This window comes from Onychostoma macrolepis, chromosome 15 (genome assembly GCF_012432095.1).
Source record: "Onychostoma macrolepis isolate SWU-2019 chromosome 15, ASM1243209v1, whole genome shotgun sequence".
NCBI lineage: Eukaryota > Metazoa > Chordata > Actinopteri > Cypriniformes > Cyprinidae > Onychostoma > Onychostoma macrolepis.
Genome location: NC_081169.1, coordinates 19970999 through 19991980, shown reverse-complemented (window position 1 = coordinate 19991980; position 20982 = coordinate 19970999). Strand labels below are relative to the sequence as shown.

The following is a 20982-nucleotide window of genomic DNA, read 5'->3' as shown; positions in this document are numbered from 1 at the left end:
GGTTGATGAGGGAGGCCGCACTAAATCACAAGCTGCCGAGGGAATTACCGGCTCCGGCCGTTTTTTGAACTGCCGTCCAGATCTGCTGGAAAAATGAATAAGAGCCTTTGTATGTGAGGACACTGTTTATTGCCTATCTGCGCACACCTCTGATTCATTCTGCTTTCAATGCCCCTCCAATCTTTTGTTTGTGAGGAAAAGCAAATTACTTTTTCTCTCTCTCTCTCTCTCTCTCTCTCTCTTCTGCCCTTAAGTACAGTTTGCAAAACAGACCGGGCACTCATTAAATCTAAACGGGATTTTCAGAATAACAATGTCACCTTGCGCTTGACTTTCAGATGGAGTTTTTCTAACCTAAATAGAGTCAAATTTAGGTTGGCCTCAAACCCTCAGAACATCTCACTAGTGATTGACAGTGTTCTAGAGGAAGAAAGACTTTTTTTCTTCAGCTGTCTGACATGAACTGCTGTTTCTGTTAGCCTCTGTAGCGTCCTCACAAACTGAAAAGCTTTTTTACAAAAGATTTCTTTCTATAAATGTATCCACCATATTCTTACGCACTTTGACGCTTGCGAAAATTATGGGAGTAACTTCTGTTAAACTAAAGAATCACATTTTTTAAAAACTGAGTACATTAAGGTGACATTATTCTACTCACCCTTCAACCATTAAAAGGGAATTTAAAATTGTTAAAGCATTAACAAATGACTTTCTACAAACCACGCATAACCCCCAAATCTCGATTCTTTCTGCAGATATATTACAGACATGTTAAATATCACTGTGGTAATGTCTATATGTTGCCATAATCAAAAATTTCCATTAACATTGACTGATAGTATTTCAAAGTGATTACAAATATTGTATTTACCTGCTTTAGAAACAGTCCAGTAAACACTGCTAATAGGGATTAGAAGCAGAAAGGGGAGACAATTACATTTGAAAGCATCCGTGTGAAAGCAAACCTGGAAAGAGACGTGAGGATTTTTGGGCAGAAAAATGAGAGATTCTTAGTGCATTCCAGTGAATTATTCATGGAATGTATCGTAAATTAAATCGAGAGAGCAGACCACAAATGCGCAGTGTATGTTGTCTTTTTTCATATTGTAACAGCGGAATACAAGGGAAGAAAGAAAATAACCAGGAGGAAAAGAATGCAATGGATTCAAAAGAGCTCTTGCCATAGATATTCTTCTTATACCAGATCACATTAAAATACCAGGCGTTACGTTATTCTTCTGACATCTGAAAATAGAATATGAAGGAAATTTACAGCTTATTCAGTCAAACTGTCGGATAAGGATTATTTGTAGTGCAACTTTATGATTTGAAATGATATATTTCAGTCTTTTTTAGCCAAACTTCCCCGAACCGGATGTGCCTCCCATAATTTAAAATGCAGTAGGCTCTTTAGGAAACAGGTGGATACATCTGGCTAATGTTTATACTCCCCAGTGTTTGGACAGGAACCTGACACAGGTGAAGTTCACAGTTCTCCTGCTCAGATTGAGGCTTATATGTGATTTCTGACTGCATTTGTCTCTCTTGCTTATGTTTGCTGCATGAATTGTGATTTCAGATGAATTCATTAATGTTGTTATTGTTGGCATGAATGTAGATGATTACAATATATGCAATTACTTGATCTTTGTTGAAAAGCATACTTTCCATTCTGTCTTGTTCTTTGAAGTGTACATATATCTTTCTATTTTACTTCATTTTTTGGCAAGAAAAGATTTAAATGGGGAGAGCAGGAATAAATGTAACACTTTTGGTTTTCTTTTTCTCAGAAGATGTTTAGCCTAAATTAACCTCAAATATCTTTGATTACAAGCCTCTATTAAATTTACCTAATTGAGATGGATAACATTAAACAAGTATACATTTTCTGCATAATTTGAAATGGTGATACAGTATGTGATGTAACAGAAAATTGAAAATGTAATTATGTGAATGATTCTAATTGTTAGTCTGTATGTATTTTATTTTATTATTTTTTTTGCATGTTAAGTTTTATAAAGTTTTTTATTATTATATTTAGTAGTAGAAGTAGTAGTAGTAGTAATAGTAGTAAAAATAAAAAATAAAAACAGGCCCAAAATGTAACTATTAAAGGATTGTATGATTTGGTTTATTGTAAATATAGTTTATCCTAAAACCATAAATTACATATTTTCTTTAATACACTTTTAAAGTTATAACTTTTTGCTTAATTTGCTTTCACACTACTGTAGCTCACTATATATATATATATATATATATATATATATATATATATATATATATATATATATAGCAATCTTTAAAAGTCTGGCAAAGGTCACAGTCCTTTCAATACGATTTGATGTTTGATACAGTTCATTCAGGTGCTAAAATATGGGCACAATAAGTGTATTGTGCATTAATTTATGACCTATTACGTTTACTGAGTGTTAGAGTTGTTCTCGCTCTCCCCTGCTGTTCACCTAGATCAGACCGAGGAAATGATGTGGACTGATCTTTATAGTTTTTATAACATTCATTCATGCTAGCAACACATGCGATGATTGAAATGACTTGCGAGTGATAGACATATTAGCCTTTTCACTCAGAATGCATACTGACACCATTACTAACTGTGCACTTTTAGGGTCCTTTGATTGCGACAGCTTTTACAAATGGATACCATTGAAACCTAACAGGTGGTTGGTTGCCATCTCATTTGAGGTAGATATCCTGTACCATTTATGAAATATATATTTTTTTTTTTTTTTTTGATTTGTGACTTCATAATTATGTATCTATTCACTACTATCTTCCTGTTTCATCTGTCTATTCATTTTGATTCCCTCTCATTTTGATCTCAGATGAGTTTACGTTGAATCCGTGTAGTGCTTTTATTTTTCATCAACACCGTAGGCTTTTACAGGGCTTTTACATCTCAGACAAGGAAATTTAAACTTCATATGCAACAACCTGGTTTTCAGAAGTCTTATCTCTCATTGAACATCTATTTTATTATTGATTCCACATTTTGAAGCCCTTTGAAAGCCTTTAAAAGTGTTTCCCGCTTCGCAAACACCGTAAGTGTGGCGGCTACACATTTCCCCCTTTACTTTTTATCACTAGTTCCTCCTTTATCCTCCGCCTGCCTGTCTGTCATTCGACTGTTCCTTTCATGCATGATGTCTGCGAGTGGGTCTACTCAAAACTGCGCAGTTGCTTTCTTTCACTGCCAGAGTTGTATTGCGACAGCCACGGCACAGCGCGCCCGACGCACATTGACTCGTATCCTCTATGAAGTGCTGTATTTGGATATTATGCACAGGTGTTGCGGCTTTGATTAGTGTGCACCTGGAAGCGAGCCCTCTTTGCTGAGAATCTGTTGACTTAGGTGCCATCTGATGTAATTCATCAGGTTTTTCGGATAAGGCACTGTTTTTGTAATCACTGCGCTTGTATAGCTAGGTCTTAAGGACTTAAAGGTGATTTTGAATATATGCTGAGATGCCAGATATGGCTAAATCGGAGACGACTCGCTTATTTAAATGTGGTGTGTGTGGATAAGTGGATGCGCATTTATACGGTCAAAATCCCTCCCCTATACTTAGTTAATATTTGCACCCAGACTGTTTTTTTCTCTCCAACGGCGAAGCATCAAGTGTGATTACGCCAGACTCTGTGGCTCCATGGCATTTACCTGTGACCTGTCGTCTGGATAAGAGGCCTGCGGACTGCGGTTTGTTGCCCATAATCTTCCTAAAGAGCTTCTCATTTTGTCCTCGAGGCAAAACGGATGATTGATTTAATGAGTAGGTAGAATCGCTCCATCTGTATGGATTCTCCAAACGTTTGATTGAAGTACATGTCAGCAGTCAGAGAAAGCAACAGCAGCAGAGAGATATTGCAGAAGCAGGTTCTTAACTTGTCATTTCCTGGTTGGATGGACATTCGAAGAGTTTCTGCATGCTTGATACACTAACATATGTGTCGTGTCGATGTCTGAACCCCACGTAGATAAGATGTGTTCACATAAAAGTGCCAGTGTGTTCTGTATCTGAGCCTAAACGACCGAAGCTTATAATGACAAGAAGCTGACTTTGGAGTGAGTCTGACTTTCAGACTGAATTTTGACTGAATCAATACATGGTTTATGTTTAAACTAGATTTACTCTGTAGGATTGGAAGCTTCAGTTCATCAAACACAATGTACTTCCAAAGCCAATTTATGTTTTTAAAAACCTTGTTTTTTGGGGGGGGTTTTTTTAGAAAAACTGTTTGTATTTGAAATTCATGTGAATTGTACAAAATGTCAGAATTTATAAACTACGAGCTGAAAGTTTTGTAGTTCACCCATTTAAAAAGAAATAAATACAGTTACAATTAGTTTTCTTTATAAAAAAAAAATATTAGTTTTGAAAATAAAAATGTGTACATACGCAATTTACACTACTGTTCAAACAAAAAGGTAAGTGTTTTTTTTTTTGTTTGTTTGTTTTTTTTTCAAAATACAGTTAAAACGGTAATATTGTGAATTATCATTACAATTTATAATAAATGTTTTTAACTAATATTTTTTAAATTGTAATTTATTCCTGTGATGGCAAAGCTGAAGTTTCATTACTCCAGTCTTCAGTGTCACATGATCCTTCAGAAATCATTCTATTATGCTGATGTGCTGCTCAAGAAACATTCATTTATATTATTATTAATGTTAACAACAGTTGTGCTGTTTAATATTTTTGTGGAAACTGTGATTATTTTTTTTATTTTTTTTTTCAGTATTATTTAATGAATAGAAAGTTCAAAAATCAGCATTTATTTGAAATGGAAATATTTTGTAAAGTTATATATGTCTTTACTATCACTTGTTTAAATTACTGCATAAAATCTTACTGACCCCATACTTTTGAACAGTGGTGTATTTGTTTACAAATCTATAATTTTAGGAAGTTTTATTTTTCTTCCTATTGGAAAAATGTATTTGGTAGTAAAATGTGTTCAAACTTGTCACTTGCAAGGCTCAGATATAGCACACTTTACACACACACACACACCATTTTACTGAAAGTATGAGTGAATTTTGAGCAGCTTCTCTGTTTGTTTCAGCAGAGTTTATCAGGAGGCCCGGGGAAGACTGGCCGGAGTTTCTAATTGGTTCTGTGTACAGGTAAAGGCCATTAAACTTCAAGCACTACAACGCTGAACGGGAATCTAAAGCTGAGATGGCGCCACACGAAGAACAACCCGAAACGTCAGAATCATCTCAGAAAGAAGAAAAAAAACAAAAACAACTAAACAATCTGCTGTACTATACTGAAAACCTGGCTTTTGAATATTTTATCCTAGTGTAGCCCTGACCTTGAATTAGGATTTTATTTTATTTTTTCCTTTACTGTTTTTCCTTTTAGAAGCATTTGTCATCTTTTTATTGTGTACACGTTGAATCAACCAACGTTTGTTTGAGTTTCTAGATGTTCTTCATTGTTCTTGAATGTTCTCTGATGAGAGCGACTATGTAAACATAAAATGTCATTTTTTTGTTTTGTTTTGGTAGTAATATTCCAATAGCAGTTTCGTTTCACAGCCCTCGTCTATCACGTTTCATACAAGCAAGAAAACGGATTGAAATGACTCAGCTTGAAAAGGTGACATTTTTAATTCAAGCCTAAACCGCAATGAGTGGGTAACTCAAAAAAAATCTTAGTAGCTCTGTTCTATGTTTATTGTGATGTCTTGTTAACCATGATTACCTATTTTGGGCAATAAGAGGACTACAATATTTTCACAGTCCTTTTTTATAAATGTCATTTTTGTTGTCGATGAAAAAAAAAAAGAAAAGAAAAAGCTTTCCTTTTAATACTTTGTGAAATGAGATTTAAAAAGAAAAGAATTCTGAAACTGTATATATTATTCTGTTCACTGCATCAAACTGTTTCTGAGAGAGAACCATATTTTTGTGATGGTGTCATAGAGGTTGTATCGTGCGCAAGCCGAAATATGTCAGTGCAAAAATATCTTCGAGGCTCAATGCAGTAACCGAGGTCCATCTGTAGCACAAAGGCCGTGATTTACCCCAGTACGGACTAAACTCAATCGAACACTGTTAGCTCGCTTTGTAAATACCGTCGGCTTTACAACTGTGCAGGTGTCATACCAGCATATGGATTAGATAGTGCGTTAAGATGTGCACAGCTTACAAAGAGAATATACTTTACAAGGTATACAGAAATCAGCATTGTAACAAAAGAAAAAAAATCACGACAAAATCCAAAGCACACATGAACTATGATTTCAAACCGTGTCGAGACATTTCATCTTAGCCTTTCATTTGGCGTTCTGGTGTGAGCTTCTTTTTCCCATCGAGTGTCCGTGCGCATCACGATTTTTATGCCGAACGATTCGAATAACAAAGGCAATATTTCAAAATGTTTTGAAATTGCTCAACGATTAGGAAAAAAACAATCTTTTGTACCATTACCTCAGTCCTGTGAGAATTACTTTAAAGGAGATTACAAATTAATTTATTTTAGCCTGAGACAGATATTGAAAAAAATATTAAAGTGTTGTTTTGAAATTAAGTAAAGCTTTGCACTGTGAGAGAGAATTTATCATTTTCTATTTGCACATGTGAACTGACAGTCTCTAACGTGGGTCATGTGAAGGACCGCTGTGGAAGCCGTTTGTTTCTTTCCACGCGGGATAACACTTACGAATCTCGAGTCTTGGCTTGCATTGATTCGAAGACTGTACTTTTAAATAATCTCTTTCCAGGGATTTTATTCTAGAATATCAGAGATGACAGATGAGTTTATTGGTAGCAATAGTTCATTTCCTCAGAAACACTGAAACTGATTGAAACCAGTAGCTGCTACACACATTTGTTGTACATGTGGGGACTGGATTTGATGAGACACAAATGGCATTTAGAAATATGAATGATATTTACAATATGAATTGACTGATGTATGCTGTTATTCGATCTTGTTGAAAATGTTTTATTTTCATTTATTTAATTTTTTTTTTGTTCATTTCACTAAACTAACAGGTGAGGCAGAATGCTGGATTCTTTCTCAAGAAGAAGACGTGATAAAAGTAATATGATTTAAAAAAAAAAAAAAAAAAAAGACAAGACAAGAAGAACTTTGTGCTAACTGTTTGAGCTGTTTTAAAAAAGACAAACGTACAAAAAAAAGAAAGAAAGAAAATTATCCCGAACATGTTTTGAATTTAAATAGGGATGGATTTTTATCAATATTTTTGTGGATGTTAATGATTATACTAAATATAACTGACAATAATACAGATATTATGTACTGTATTTATCAATTGTTTCTCTTCATTCCCTGTCACCTCATTCAGTAATCTTATGTTGATCATTGTATTTTAGTAGTGTGTAAAAAAAAAAAAAAGAAAAAAAGAAAACAACAGAAAAAGAAAAAAAACAGGAATATGACTTAACCTTGTAAAAGAGTGCTGTCTTGATGCCAGTGTAGTGGTCTATACACTTCTTGGTTGGTATTTTTCACATTTCCCCCCTCTCATTCTCCTTTTGTCGTTTTGCCCTTTCTCTATATCTCACTCTCTCTTTAGTGAGTAGTCGTAGGTGTTATGTACTTAATGTTAAGATGTAGAGGTATTCATTAGCAATCGTAGGACCAGTAAGGATAGAACTTTCTCTTTATAATCATTTAAAGACAAAAAGACAAAAAATGCTGAGCGTTATTTTCATAGTAATTTTTTTTTCTTCTTCTTTTTTCTCCTTTTTGTTCCACTGTTTTGCTGGTCTCACATGGTTTCAACTAACCAAAGCTCTCACTGATGAAATCTAGGAGAAAGAAATTGCTGTATGACAGAATTGTAATCAAGGCATTAATTGGATCCCCACCCTTGAATGTTTTAAAAGGGGTGTGCCATACTACCTTAAATGCTAACGCTAGATATGCAAAACCGTTTTACTTTCATTCTTTTTTAAGATGGACACAAGCTATAATTATGAAGAGGGTGATTTTATTACACGAATGAAAAATTCATAAATATTTTTTTAATGAGTTCTAACAAAGTAATGATGATGATACAGGCTAATCATTATAGATATGGATAAAACTGTCATAGGTTTTTGATATTTATACTCTTCAAAAATATCCCAGTGGCCTGCGGCGCTACTTTTTCTTTTTTTTAAGCCTAGATTAATACATACTTTAGTTTGGAGTCACCTGGGACATACGATATGATTGTTTTTGTACTTTTTAACTGCATTGCCAGCTTTTCATTTTAATTCAGCATCTACGTTCGATACCAGACAGCATGTCACACTAATTAGCTTGACTTTAGTGTAAATCCAGTGTCACTCTGAATCTGTATTCCTGAATCACATCAGTTCTCAGGGATATCAAACATGAGCCACCTTCGCAAGGGAGATTTTTATGCTACTAGCGAGTTACGATCAGCACAACTTTTAATGAAAGGTGTCTATCTCAAGTTTATTCAATACATTTGAGCTAAATTTAAAGGTGCTGTCGGAATGAACCGTGCACAGCGTTTTCTTACTGAAGACATCTTTTTAAACTGCAACACTAGGTGGCTCGTTGTTCTTAGTTGGGTGTCTCTTTCTTGACAAGTTGAGTATCCAGCATCCATTTAGGTCTTGGTACACATTTAGACGGTCCGTGATTAAGCATCTGAAGGCAAATGTTTAACAGCAGATGAAGCACATTTCCCCTCTGCTGTGACTCTTGATTAAAATGAAGGCTGGCAACCCTTTTAAACAGTCTTTTCCATTCGCATTCGTTAGCCTACCCCGTTTTTCCGTAATTTGGTCTTGTAGCTTGGACTTTAAGGTAGCATGGCTCTGTTGCCATCATTTTGTTTTCCATGGACAGCAGTTTACAGCGGATGAATGTTACACATCTTGCTAGACTAGTTAAATCATTGGAAAATTGTTGGTTTAAAAAAAAAAATGAAAATGAAAAAAAGAAAATGACCTGGAAGGTGTTGAGTGATTTTGGGAGTGAACTACCGTATCCATTTAAACTTGAATTTTGCGGCAAGTGCTAGGCAATGGCCAAAACGATCATCCCACTAATAAAGCAGCAAAACGTTCTACACTGTAACGTCTAATGTACAGTATACTTGTATACATATACAAGATATATATGTATAGTGTATATATCTCTTTGTTAAATTGTTGAAACTGCCTCATGACTCATCATCGTAGGTGAACTGAAGCTAGTCCACACTGTTCGTTTCATTGGCTGTTGAATCATGTATCGTGTAGGAGCTGCAGCAGATGTACCTGGAGGCCCGGTAGTAGTTTAGCTGCAGAATGTGTCGTGTAAACCTGACGAGGACGTGTAGCTCAATGGGGACGGTACAGTCAATATTGGTGTCTTTAGGTGGAGGGTCTTATTTTTGACACACGTCTCCCATTTTCTCCTGAGGCCTCGGCCTCGCTGATTGCCTTGCCCATTCCTAACACTTGCCCATTTTTTAATGTTAACGGACTTTTTACCGCGAGAACTGACTGAACGGACTGACGTCTGAAAGCATCTTTCAGGTCTTCTTGTATGGCTTGCTCAAGCCCTGTTGTAAAATAAACTAAAGTGGATGGGGGTCTCTCACATCTCAGATGTGGAAAGTATAATTTTATATTTGTATTTTCAAATAATAATGATAATAATAATAAAAAATGTTTGTGAAAGGTTTCCATCCTCTACTGTGGTCCAGAAATCAATGTGTTTGTCTGGAAAAGATTAAAAAAAAATAATAAAAATAAAAAAATAATAAAAAATACAAATAAAATAAAAGAGTTTTGAACCATTTCACTCATGGTTTTTATTTTCAACTTTTTTCAAGCAATTGATTTGTGATTCAAAAGAAATGAATATACCTGCAAAAGATTGTATGCCAGAACATGCACAACAATTAAAATGCACAAAGTTGAATACAGAGCCCAACAGCTCTTGTGTAAGTTTGTTTTCATTCTCACATTTGTTTACATCTGTAAATTTGATTCTGACTTGTTAAAGGCTACATACATAGATATATGTTAGATAATTGTAGTAATGTTTCATTAGAGTAATGCTTTTCCTCTGGTGGGTCATATATCTGTTCTGAAAGGGTCACAGGCATAAAATAAATGCAATTCAACTGAAATAAGGGTACATAGATAGAATAACAACATAAATAGGCTTAAAAGGAACAAGTGTCTTTTATTGTTGATTTCCAAGTCTGTGCCTATTATTGTATTTTTGGCACCAATTCATCTTTTACTTGGTAGAAGCAGCTAGATTAGACCGATGCCAACACAGACAGGGTTCTTGACATGCCCTCATCCTTGATAACCATGAACAAAACTATGCAAGGTAATGCAAATAATAAATACAAGTTCATTTGCCAAGAGGATAAACATGGTTTCTGAATACATTATGTGGCTGCCATGCGCACACAAAACCAAATTCATTCGGTTGACATTGAGAAAATAAACCCTCCAACTGTAATGACTATAAATCACACTTCTATGTTGTTTATGCATTTATAAAATTGTCGGTTTTGAAATTCTGCCCATTTTTTGTAAGTAATCTTGCATATTGTTGGGCATGTGCAGTTCATGGTATAATACTGATATTTTTAAATGTTTGGTTTTATCAGAATGTTACCATTTAAATAATCTGGTACTGTGTTGGCTCTCCATTTGATGTCTATTTTATAAGCCTAAAATACAAAGATTGTTTTAATTAAGTGAAAAAAAATTGTCATAGCGATCTTTATAAAATGTTTTGAAATGAGTAGTGAGACATTAAAATTGAATCACCAGAAAAATGGGAAATCCTTATGTAACACCATAGACAAAAATATTTCATAGTACAATTGGTTCAAATAAAGCTCAAGAGGTCAGAATTTAAGTCGATAGCCTCAGACCATCTTAGATAATAAAGTCTGTGGCTTAGATATCTCTGCCACTGAAATTACACTGCTAAATGTTCCGGTTGTCGAGTTGGTTTCAACTATAACAATAGCTACATCTCGATTTGGACTGTTTTTGTCTTCCATTCCTAATTAGAAATGTTTTAGAGTGCAGGATTTAAAAAAAAAAAAAGACTTAAGAAACAAATAGAGGAATGTTCAGGGGGAAAACATGATTTCAGAAACAACACCCTTTCATACATTTTTCCCCAAGACGTACTGTACACGGAATCCAATCAGACAGTCCTATTGTTGTGCGGTACGTTTGTGTCTTCCCAGAGCCTAATCAAGAGGTGTTTCAAGCGGGATGAAAAACGCAATGTGTGCAGGCTGGCAGAAATTAATGTCATTTTTAATTTGAGTCGCTGTCCCATTCTCAAATGTGAAATTGCCTTGCTGAATGTAAGGTGTGACAGCTATTATAAATGTGTGGAAATCCATCTTCCACCCTGCCTCCTCTCCTCTCTCTCTCTCTCTCTCTCTGAGTCCTGGATGAGCAAGCTCTCTTCATACAGTCACTATCACTGTAGCTGTCCACCCACACACTTCACTGGAGCCCTTGGATAGTGTCATGACTCATTGTGTTCACTGTTTGCCAGGAGAGAAATACTGAGAGAAATCTCAGCTTCCCTCTTATCAGGAGACCACTTAGACAGGAGAGCTGCAGCACTGCATCCTAACCTGTTCAATCGCAGAAAAAAAAACGCGATTCTGTCAAACAGGTCCTCTGAAAGCGCGTGGATCTCATAGTAAGGAAGCGGGAGTCTCTTTGTGTTGTATATGTACTTGCGAGCAGGTGTTTGCCACTTGTAGTAGTAGTATGGGAAAAGCTGGTCATTACCTTAGTATAAAGCACAAGTCCCAGTGATGATGGTCGTGAATTAATGTTAAACCCCATCAGAGATACGTCTGCTCAAGTTGGTCCCTTCCGAAAACACTCTGTGTACATCGCGGTGTCACAATGGGGTTAATTGTACCTGGGGACCTTTATGTCACGATGCCTAGCAACAAAGCACTGGCGTAGGTATCAGCTGACTTAAGTACACCAATTAAATCGTTTGAAAAATGACTGCAGGTGTCGGGAACGATCTCCAGAGAACTCATTTAGAGAGTTCTGGGTTCTCTGGTGTATATTTAAGACAGAGCTGCCCTACCTTTAAGGTCTGCCGGTGTGTTTGTACGGGCTGCTCGCTCCCAAAGCCTCTCGGAGAAGTGTTTTAGTAACTAGCTTTGCTTTACACAAGGCTTTTATATACACAAGAAAGAACTCAGAGGGGGTTTCACCGCTACTTTTATGTTCTTGTTGGTGTTTGTTTAACCAGGGACTTTATTACACGGTGCTCTGGTTCTGATTGGTCGATTGCAGCATTCTAAAGTTATATATAAATATTATTTTAAATAGTTCCAGTCCTTGAATTTTATTGGCTGACATGGAGCATAGCCCACTGTAAGAGAGTAGTCCAGCATCAATGAGACTGTTCACTTTATAAAGGCCCATTCACAACAAAGAATTATCAATTAATAACGATTATATAAGAATTAGGAAGCTGATACAGAGAAAATATATTGTTGGAATTATTTTCTGAGTCATTTTTCCAGCTGCTAAACTATAAAAACCATTTACATCCATCCAATCAGAAGTTTTAAAGAGCTCAGGAATTTAAAGCCGCAGACCAGAAATATTGTGTACACTCTGTTGATGGTTATTGTTCTTGGTGTGATGGGCCTTAAAGGGATACTCCACCCCGAAATGAAAATTTTATGATTAATCACTTACCCCCATGTCGTTCCAAACCCGTAAAAGCACAATTTAAGATATTTTGGATAAAAACCGGGAGGTTTGTGACTGTCCCATTGACTGCCAAGTAAATAACACTGTCAAGGCCCAGAAAAGATTCGTTTAGGAATTAATTCAGGAATGGTTCACTGTGGTTCCTTTTCAAACTGTCGGTGGATGAAAATTAAACACTGGCAATAGTGTGTCATTAAGTAGGCCTACATAGACCCAATATTGCTTTTAAAATGTAAGTTACTCGATTTCAAATTCCTGTTTATTGATCTGTTCTATAAAAGCAATATCACGATCTGTTGATGGCCCTTTTGCTAGTGTTACATACAGTAGTGTTACTTAAATATAATGACTATTTCCTACTTAGCTTTTTATTCTCATATAAAGTCATTTCAAACTCAATCAATCATGATTTCATGTCCATATGTAATTGGTTTCTGTCTACTAAGCAGAATAATGTACAATAAATCGTACATTAATGTATAATCAGCCAGTCATTATCACAAAATAAACCCCTTCAGGGAGACACGAGACCCATTCACGCTGTCAGGGTTTATTTTGTGATAATGACCAGCATTATATACCAGTTGTGGTCCATTATTTAGAGCTCTCCTGATTGAATTTCAATGCATGATCAAACTGTAATTAACAGCAGGGCCTCTAATTACTCAGCAGGTGTACGGTGCTTGATAAATGATCTTATTGCAGTGTCACTGGGAAAGCGCAGGCCAAAGTTGTAAAATCAGATCGTTTCCACTAGAGTTTGTCCACCCACCATGCCTCTTCATATCCACAATGGAAACTGAATTTTTAGCAGATGACACTTTATAAGTGGGTTGTTGATGAAAAACATAATGGCATCCTCATCACTCGCTCCTCTCGGCTGAGCGATCGATGACCGAAAGAGTTCTGCGACTTTCATAGAATGGATATCCGCAATCGTTTAAGGTGTCAGGAGCAGCACAAGGGTTCGCATGTGATCACGCATTAACCTCAAGTGCGATCAGAGAGACGGAGACCGTCCCGTTCTGAATGAACCCAGACAGTTTTTCGGGATTAGAAACCTGTTCAGCCCCTTGTCTTTGCTGATGAGTATTTGACTTCTAACTGCGAGACATCCCAATCATCTCCACTCCCCCAATACTCCAATCAGGGCCTCATTAGCATCTGACACTACCTGTCATTAACAAAGCTCTCTAATTAGGAGCCAATCAGCCCTCTCAGGAGCCCTCTTCTGAATGATGTGTGTTTAAAGCAGGAGCATGCGATGAGCTCCGATTGCAAGAGAGGTGTGATGTTAGAGGGGAGAACAGCGTGCTTACCCACCTAGTGTACTAGCACTCAGACAGATGGAGGGAAATTAAATCGCTCCTGACACTTTTTATAGTCGCACAGTCATCTGCCTCTTAACGTCAAAGAGAGAGGACGGCTTTGTCTGAGGCATTATGTATGTCACTGAATCAGCTGGGAGAGCCATATGTCAGCAAAAAGAGATCCTAACATGTTGAGTGAGTGGGACATATGGACTAAAATGATTCGATTTGTTCAAAGACAAAACGCAACTTGTTATTGTGCTTTTGTTTTGCATAAAAATCTACTTTCATAGCCTGTTTGTGTTCTTCAATACACAACACAGCAAGGGTGTTTCATGTACACTTGTGGCTCTGTATACTAAAAAAAAACACGTGTAATTGGAAATGGCACACAATAAAAAATTCTTAGATTACTTGAATACTTTTTTTTTCTTCAGACATTTTCATCTTAAGCTCTTTTTTCACTCATTATATAATGTTTATTAATTGCTTTAAATATAACAATTAATATATTTATGATGGATTATCATAGTTTTAGAATATTTGCAACCAGAACAGGACAAAAACAATCAAATCTACGTAGGAAAGGCATCGGAATGTAAATGAGGGCAAAATCCACCTCTGGCACAGTAAAGCGTCCAAAAAACACCCAATTCTGAAAATAAAATGATAATAAATGGCCTAACTAAGCTTGTGGCAGTCATATCCCACATGTGAAGGTAGGAAAGGCTCTCCTTACCTCTAATAAATCCTCTCAGCTGGCCATATTCTAATCATTCGGTTATGGTTAAATGAGAAATGAATGAACATGAATGTGAAATAATTCTTAGTCTGACTAATTCTGAAGCTATTCTGACTCTACGGAAATTGTAGGGTTTCCGGTGAGATGGGGAGGAGGGCTGGGTTTGCTCAAAGGTAATTTCTTAATTTGTGTGGTTTCATTATGCTTAAAAAAAGCAATCTCTCTCCTGTGACTGTGTCAAATTGACTCTGTACGGCAAAATGCACTCATCTGCATAGCTGTCACAACGGCTCATAAGATCTGGCACCCAATAACTTCACAATGTGCAGAATTACCGGTGTCACTTTTAATGTGACATAGCAATTTACATCACACACCGTAGGGACACGTGCACATTTCAAGCGGTTTGCATGGTTAATGGCTGGAACGTTATTTGCATTATAATTTGGTGAGTGTGAAGTGTAATCAAGCTACATTGACTCTTGGGGACTGCGGTGGCACGGCGGGCGACGTCGCAGCAACCCGAGAGCAGCGCTGCTTGGGCTCGCATGCAAATTTGCTGTGCGTGGCCAATCTGATGCGCCCCTGACTCGGGCTTAGTTTGCATATTCCACAGTTGGCATGTTAGACCCCACAAAGCCCCTCTAGCCTCTCTTCAGCTCTCATTAGCGCCAGTGAAATAGTATGCTGATGCGCTGGCAAACTTCATTTGTAAGTTAAACACATTTAGATCTGCTTGATACAGAAGAGAGTTATTTTCAGACTTTCCTAGACCGCTTACGTGAAAGCCGTGTGATGCTGAGAAAAATCGCTGACTGAAGACTTGTTCATTTCCATATGCATTTAGTTCTCATGTCAGTCAACACTGTATTCGTATTAACTCAGCATGTTTCTAAAGAAAGTTGGGAGTCACAGAGCCTCTCTTGAATAAAATAACAGTAATATTTTTGTAGATGAGTATCTTTGCCAATTATAAGCACAATTCTCATTCACTTCAATAGCAGCTGCTCAAACCACTAGAAGTGTGTGATTTGTAATCTGATGTATTTGCACTGTTTTTGAGCCAATAAAGGTCCTTTTTATGCTTTTAAGTCTGGTCAAAATCAAAAAATGTCAAATTAAATGCTGCTTGCAAATTTTAAGTACATGGCTATTTCTGAATGTTTGAATGATAAAGATGGTGCAGCCACATGGTGTAGTTACAGCATCTCCCAGCAGTGGATAAATAGCCAAACCTCGACTCTTCGGGAAAGTTAAGTATGCAATCATCTGAATATAATTACCTGACAAGAGAGAAATAAATCCTTCTCCTTATGATGTTTCATACACAATTATACATCCTCATAGGTAATCACATCGCTAAACGGCAACCAAAAATCTACCCAGATTGAAACAATTCTATAAATTGGACGATTTCCAATTAATTGGCAGATGTTAACTTTGGGAACAAACAGGTTGCGTTTATTAGGTTAGGTTATAGTAGTGCCAGGAATCAACATACCGCCCCATTACTTCCTCTCACATTTCCTGTATCGCATATAAGTCATGTCATTACTTTGTTCTTGGCATAATGAAGAATAAAACAGCCAATCAATGTTGGTGTTATTATGCATCGCACAGCATTAGAGAGCACCCATCAAAGTTTTCACTATGAATGATAGCATGGTTTATTTGCATTATTTGTTTTAGCGCCCGAATCACTAAAGGAATTATGCAAATCAGGTAACAGCACAAACATGCCCACAAATTAAGTTTTGACTGCAATTTGGGAAGCACAACACAACTCCTGCTACGATGATATGCCATACTTTATTGAGACTGGATATACATGGAAAGTGTGCTTTTGTACGCTGTGTGTTGAGGTATGTTTATTCACTCCATCATTTGTTCAATTACTGCAGACATGATTGCTAGAAAATGCACATAAATGACTATTTGAAACTAAATTTAGTTTACTACCTGCTTTGCGCTGGCAGTGAAGTGCTAGTTTTATGTTTTGCGAATAAAATGCAATCTATTATAAGCACAATTTAAACTCAAAGGTGGCACATTTGTGCTGAAATGAATGAGAATGACTTCAAATTTGAATGTATTTAGCGCCTGATTAAAATAGATTGCAGATGATTAGTGTATAAACGCAGGTTTTGCACTAAAATGGCGTACTGTAACCGTTTAGTGAATTTATTTTCATTCTACATTATGATTCACCTACTAAATAAAATATTCAACTGGTGATGAAACAAAGCAAAAAGACTGAAGAACGAAGTGGGTGTCAGTTAACGCTCAGCAATCAAAACAATCCAGAAAAACAAGTAAAAGAAAATCAATTTACACAATCTGCAAAGACAGAACAAGCCATTGCCTAGGCTTTATGGAGAGCTAAAAATGTATCCGGAGTAAATAATTCAGAAGCCATTAGTGATGCTTTGTAGTTGCATTTATAATAGGAAAGCGAATGCTTGCATGAGTAAGACTCTGTGGAGGATAGGATCCATGATTGGACACGTTTTTGGCACAGTCAACAGCCGTTGTCAATGTGCACACCATGTGTTTATTTCTATAATGAGATCAGAGAGTTAAATATTTGGTATTCCGCTCGTATGGAACAGGTTGCACAGTGTCACTGTTAATTAAAGGCAGTTTCTACTAATCCAGCAACGCTTCCTGAATAGATTTCGGTTGTCCCTCAAGTAAATTATCTTGAGCACTGATAGTCCCTCTCCCCTCTCGCTCTCGTTCTATTTCTCGTCTCTGTCTACCCACTTTTCCTTTTACCACTCAGGGTATTAATCATGTTTGGCATTTGATTGCAAGACTTCAGGAATTGCTGACACAAACCCAGATCCTTTGTCATGACGCTGTTTCTCTGTAGAGATTTGCCACATTATAAACTGGTCTCAAAGGAAAACATAAAAGCTAATCATATGACACGCTGTGTAGCTATCTAGCCGTCTTTCATCTATCAAAGTCTCTGTGTAAGAGTATCCAACATCATCATTAGGATAAAGAAGGGAGGAATCAATCTTTCACAATCAAAGGATTTGGGGAATGCGATGCATTTTGTAGCAGAGTTTAGCTTTGCACGTCGAAAGCCTAAATAACTCTTGCGCTGTACGGAGTCAAAATATGGTCGATCGATATTCCATAAGAAATAGATGCGCTAAAGTGAAGTTGGCAATTATAGAATGAGTGTTAGGTGTGTATATGTGGGTCTAAACAAGGTGGTGCATTACAGGCTTGACTCGGGACAAGTTAATTGAGAATGGAGAAGAGACCATAGGCCGTGTGTTTACAATAGCACTCTTAAGATGAACTGTTATAGGAAAGAAAACATGCCTGCCAGGGAACAGACATTTGGATAGACATAAACAGTTTATTTAGAAAGCCTCCGCTTGGGCCAAAGTGCATTATATTGACAGCTGTTATAGTCTGAAATTGAATGCAATCTGTGGAGCAGTAGACACATAATGCGTCCATGGAGTTTTTTAAAATCAACAGCAAGATTTTTTTTTTTTTTTGTTAACGTTCATATGAATGTATAAAGTAAAGTGTTACATCCTGAAGTTTGCATCAAACTGAATCACCGTTTTGCCTTCACCAGTTCATTTTAAATTATCCTGATCAGAAACTACAAAGTATTTTGTATGTTTATTATATAGATTGGGTACAGAAAGTATTTAGACCCCCTTAAATTTTTCACTCTGTTATATTGCAGCCATTTGCTAAAATCATTTAAGTTCATTTTTTTTCCTCATTAATGTACACACAGCACCCCATATTGACAGAAAAACACAGAATTTTTGACATTTTTGCAGATTTATTAAAAAAGAAAAACTGAAATATCACATGGTCCTAAGTATTCAGACCCTTTGCTCAGTATTTAGTAGAAGCACCCTTTTGATCTAATACAGCCATGAGTCTTTTTTGGAAAGATGCAACAAGTTTTTCACACCTGGATTTGGGGATCCTCTGCCATTCCTCCTTGCAGATCCTCTCCAGTTCTGTCAGGTTGGATGGTAAACGTTGGTGGACAGCCATTTTTAGGTCTCTCCAGAGATGCTCAATTGGGTTTAAGTCAGGGCTCTGGCTGGGCTATTCAAGAACAGTCACGGAGTTGTTGTGAAGCCACTCCTTCATTATTTTAGCTGTGTGCTTAGGGTCATTGTCTTGTTGGAAGGTAAACCTTCGGCCCAGTCTGAGGTCCTGAGCACTCTGGAGAAGGTTTTCGTCCAGGATATCCCTGTACTTGGCCGCATTCATCTTTCCCTCGATTGCAACCAGTCGTCCTGTCCCTGCAGCTGAAAAACACCCCCACAGCATGACGCTGCCACCACCATGCTTCACTGTTGGGACTGTATTGGACAGGTGATGAGCAGTGCCTGGTTTTCTCCATACATACCGCTTAGAATTAAGGCCAAAAAGTTCTATCTTGGACTCATCAGACCAGAGAATCTTATTCAGGTGTTTTTTAGCAAACTCCATGTGGGTTTTCATGTGTCTTGCACTGAGGAGAGGCTTCCGTCGGGCCACTCTGCCATAAAGCCCCGACTGGTGGAGGGCTGCAGTGATGGTTGACTTTCTACAACTTTCTCCCATCTCCCGACTGCATCTCTGGAGCTCAGCCACAGTGATCTTTGGGTTCTTCTTTACCTCTCTCACCAAGGCTCTTCTCCCCCGATAGCTCAGTTTGGCCGGACAGCCAGCTCTAGGAAGGGTTCTGGTCGTCCCAAACGTCTTCCATTTAAGGATTATGGAGGCCACTGTGCTCTTAGGAACCTTAAGTGCAGCAGAAATGTTTTTGTAACCTTGGCCAGATCTGTGCCTTGCCACAATTCTGTCTCTGAGCTCTTCAGGCAGTTCCTTTGACCTCATGATTCTCATTTGCTCTGACATGCACTGTGGGCTGTAAGGTCTTATATAGACAGGTGTGTGGCTTTCCTAATCAAGTCCAATCAGTATAATCAAACACAGCTGGACTCAAATGAAGGTGTAGAACCATCTCAAGGATGATCAGAAGAAATGGACAGCACCTGAGTTAAATATATGAGTGTCACAGCAAAGGGTCTGAATACTTAGGACCATGTGATATTTCAGTTTTTCTTTTTTAATAAATCTGCAAAAATGTCAACAATTCTGTGTTTTTCTGTCAATATGGGGTGCTGTGTGTACATTAATGAGGAAAAAAAATGAACTTAAATGATTTTAGCAAATGGCTGCAATATAACAAAGAGTGAAAAATTTAAGGGGGTCTGAATACTTTCTGTACCCACTGTATGATATAGATATATGCTACATAGATGATATAGATTTCTATTTCAAATAAATGCTGTTTTTAACTTTCTGTTGATTTTAAAGAACACCTAAAAATGTATAAGGGTTTAGAAATATTAAGCATCACAACTGTTGATAATTATCGGTTAAATGTCATAATTGATAGTAGTAGAAAAAGAAATGCTTCTTGAGCAGCAAATCAACATATTAGCATGATTTCTGAAGGATCATGTGACACTGGCGACTGAAGTAATGGAGCTGAAAATTCAGATTTGTCATCAAAGAATAAATTACATTTTAAAATATATTTAAATAGAAAGCTGTTATTTGAAATTGTAATATTTCACAAAATTGCTGGTTTTACTGTGTTTGTGATCAAATAAATGCAGAGACATCTTTTAAAAAAATTTATATTTATCTCACATATTTTTACACACACATATTTTCAAAACATTGCATGTATTTTGAATTACAAAAAAAGTACTGACAGGTACAAGATTATTTAAGCATAAGCATTCCATTTTAAAATCAATATAATTTCATTACATTTTCTTGTCTGATCTAGTCCCACGTTTTTCTCCCGCGTGTAGCCACCAACACGCACCATTGCCATTAACCTCACCCGCTAGTCCCCCGTCCCTTTAACCGCGACACAGATGTCACTCCGCGATGAGATGGGCCCCAAAGATTTTGCCGGCGGCATCAAAACAAATTAACCTTCAGATATTTCTTCGATCCAGGATACACCGCTGAGCCTTCACCCCTTAAGGTCTTCCACCCTCCTTCATGTGACCAAATGTAATCTTTCGCATTTCATTTGCACGCACATTATTATTTATATCGGCCAGATTTACTATGGGCGATGGCACAGATTGGATTCTGGTCAAGGGCTCGGGCAGGTTGTGGTGGGGGGTTGGGGAGAG

At 37.0% G+C, this 20982-nt stretch overlaps 1 protein-coding gene and 1 long non-coding RNA gene across 17 annotated transcripts in view; one reads left to right on the top strand and one right to left on the bottom strand.

The window, feature by feature from the left end:
• The window catches only part of msi2b (musashi RNA-binding protein 2b), a 277265-nt gene extending 267465 nt beyond the window's left edge, over nt 1-9800 (top strand). For 8 of the 16 annotated variants that reach the window (XM_058799283.1, XM_058799287.1, XM_058799294.1 and 5 more), the window contains one exon: nt 5089-9800. In XM_058799283.1, the coding sequence (XP_058655266.1) occupies nt 5089-5133 (45 nt within the window). In that variant the 3' untranslated portion in view covers nt 5134-9800. Of the gene's footprint in view, nt 1-2629; nt 2707-5088 lie in introns of all 16 variants that reach the window. The other 8 variants (XM_058799293.1, XM_058799286.1, XM_058799291.1 and 5 more) reach the window with 3 other exon arrangements.
• On the bottom strand, nt 7372-15801 carry LOC131554139 (uncharacterized). Its single transcript, XR_009274347.1, has 2 exons — nt 11786-15801; nt 7372-11625 (listed from the first exon to the last, which is right to left on the bottom strand). It is a non-coding gene; the product is annotated as an uncharacterized LOC131554139 (long non-coding RNA).
• Nucleotides 15802-20982: the final 5181 nt, after the last annotated feature.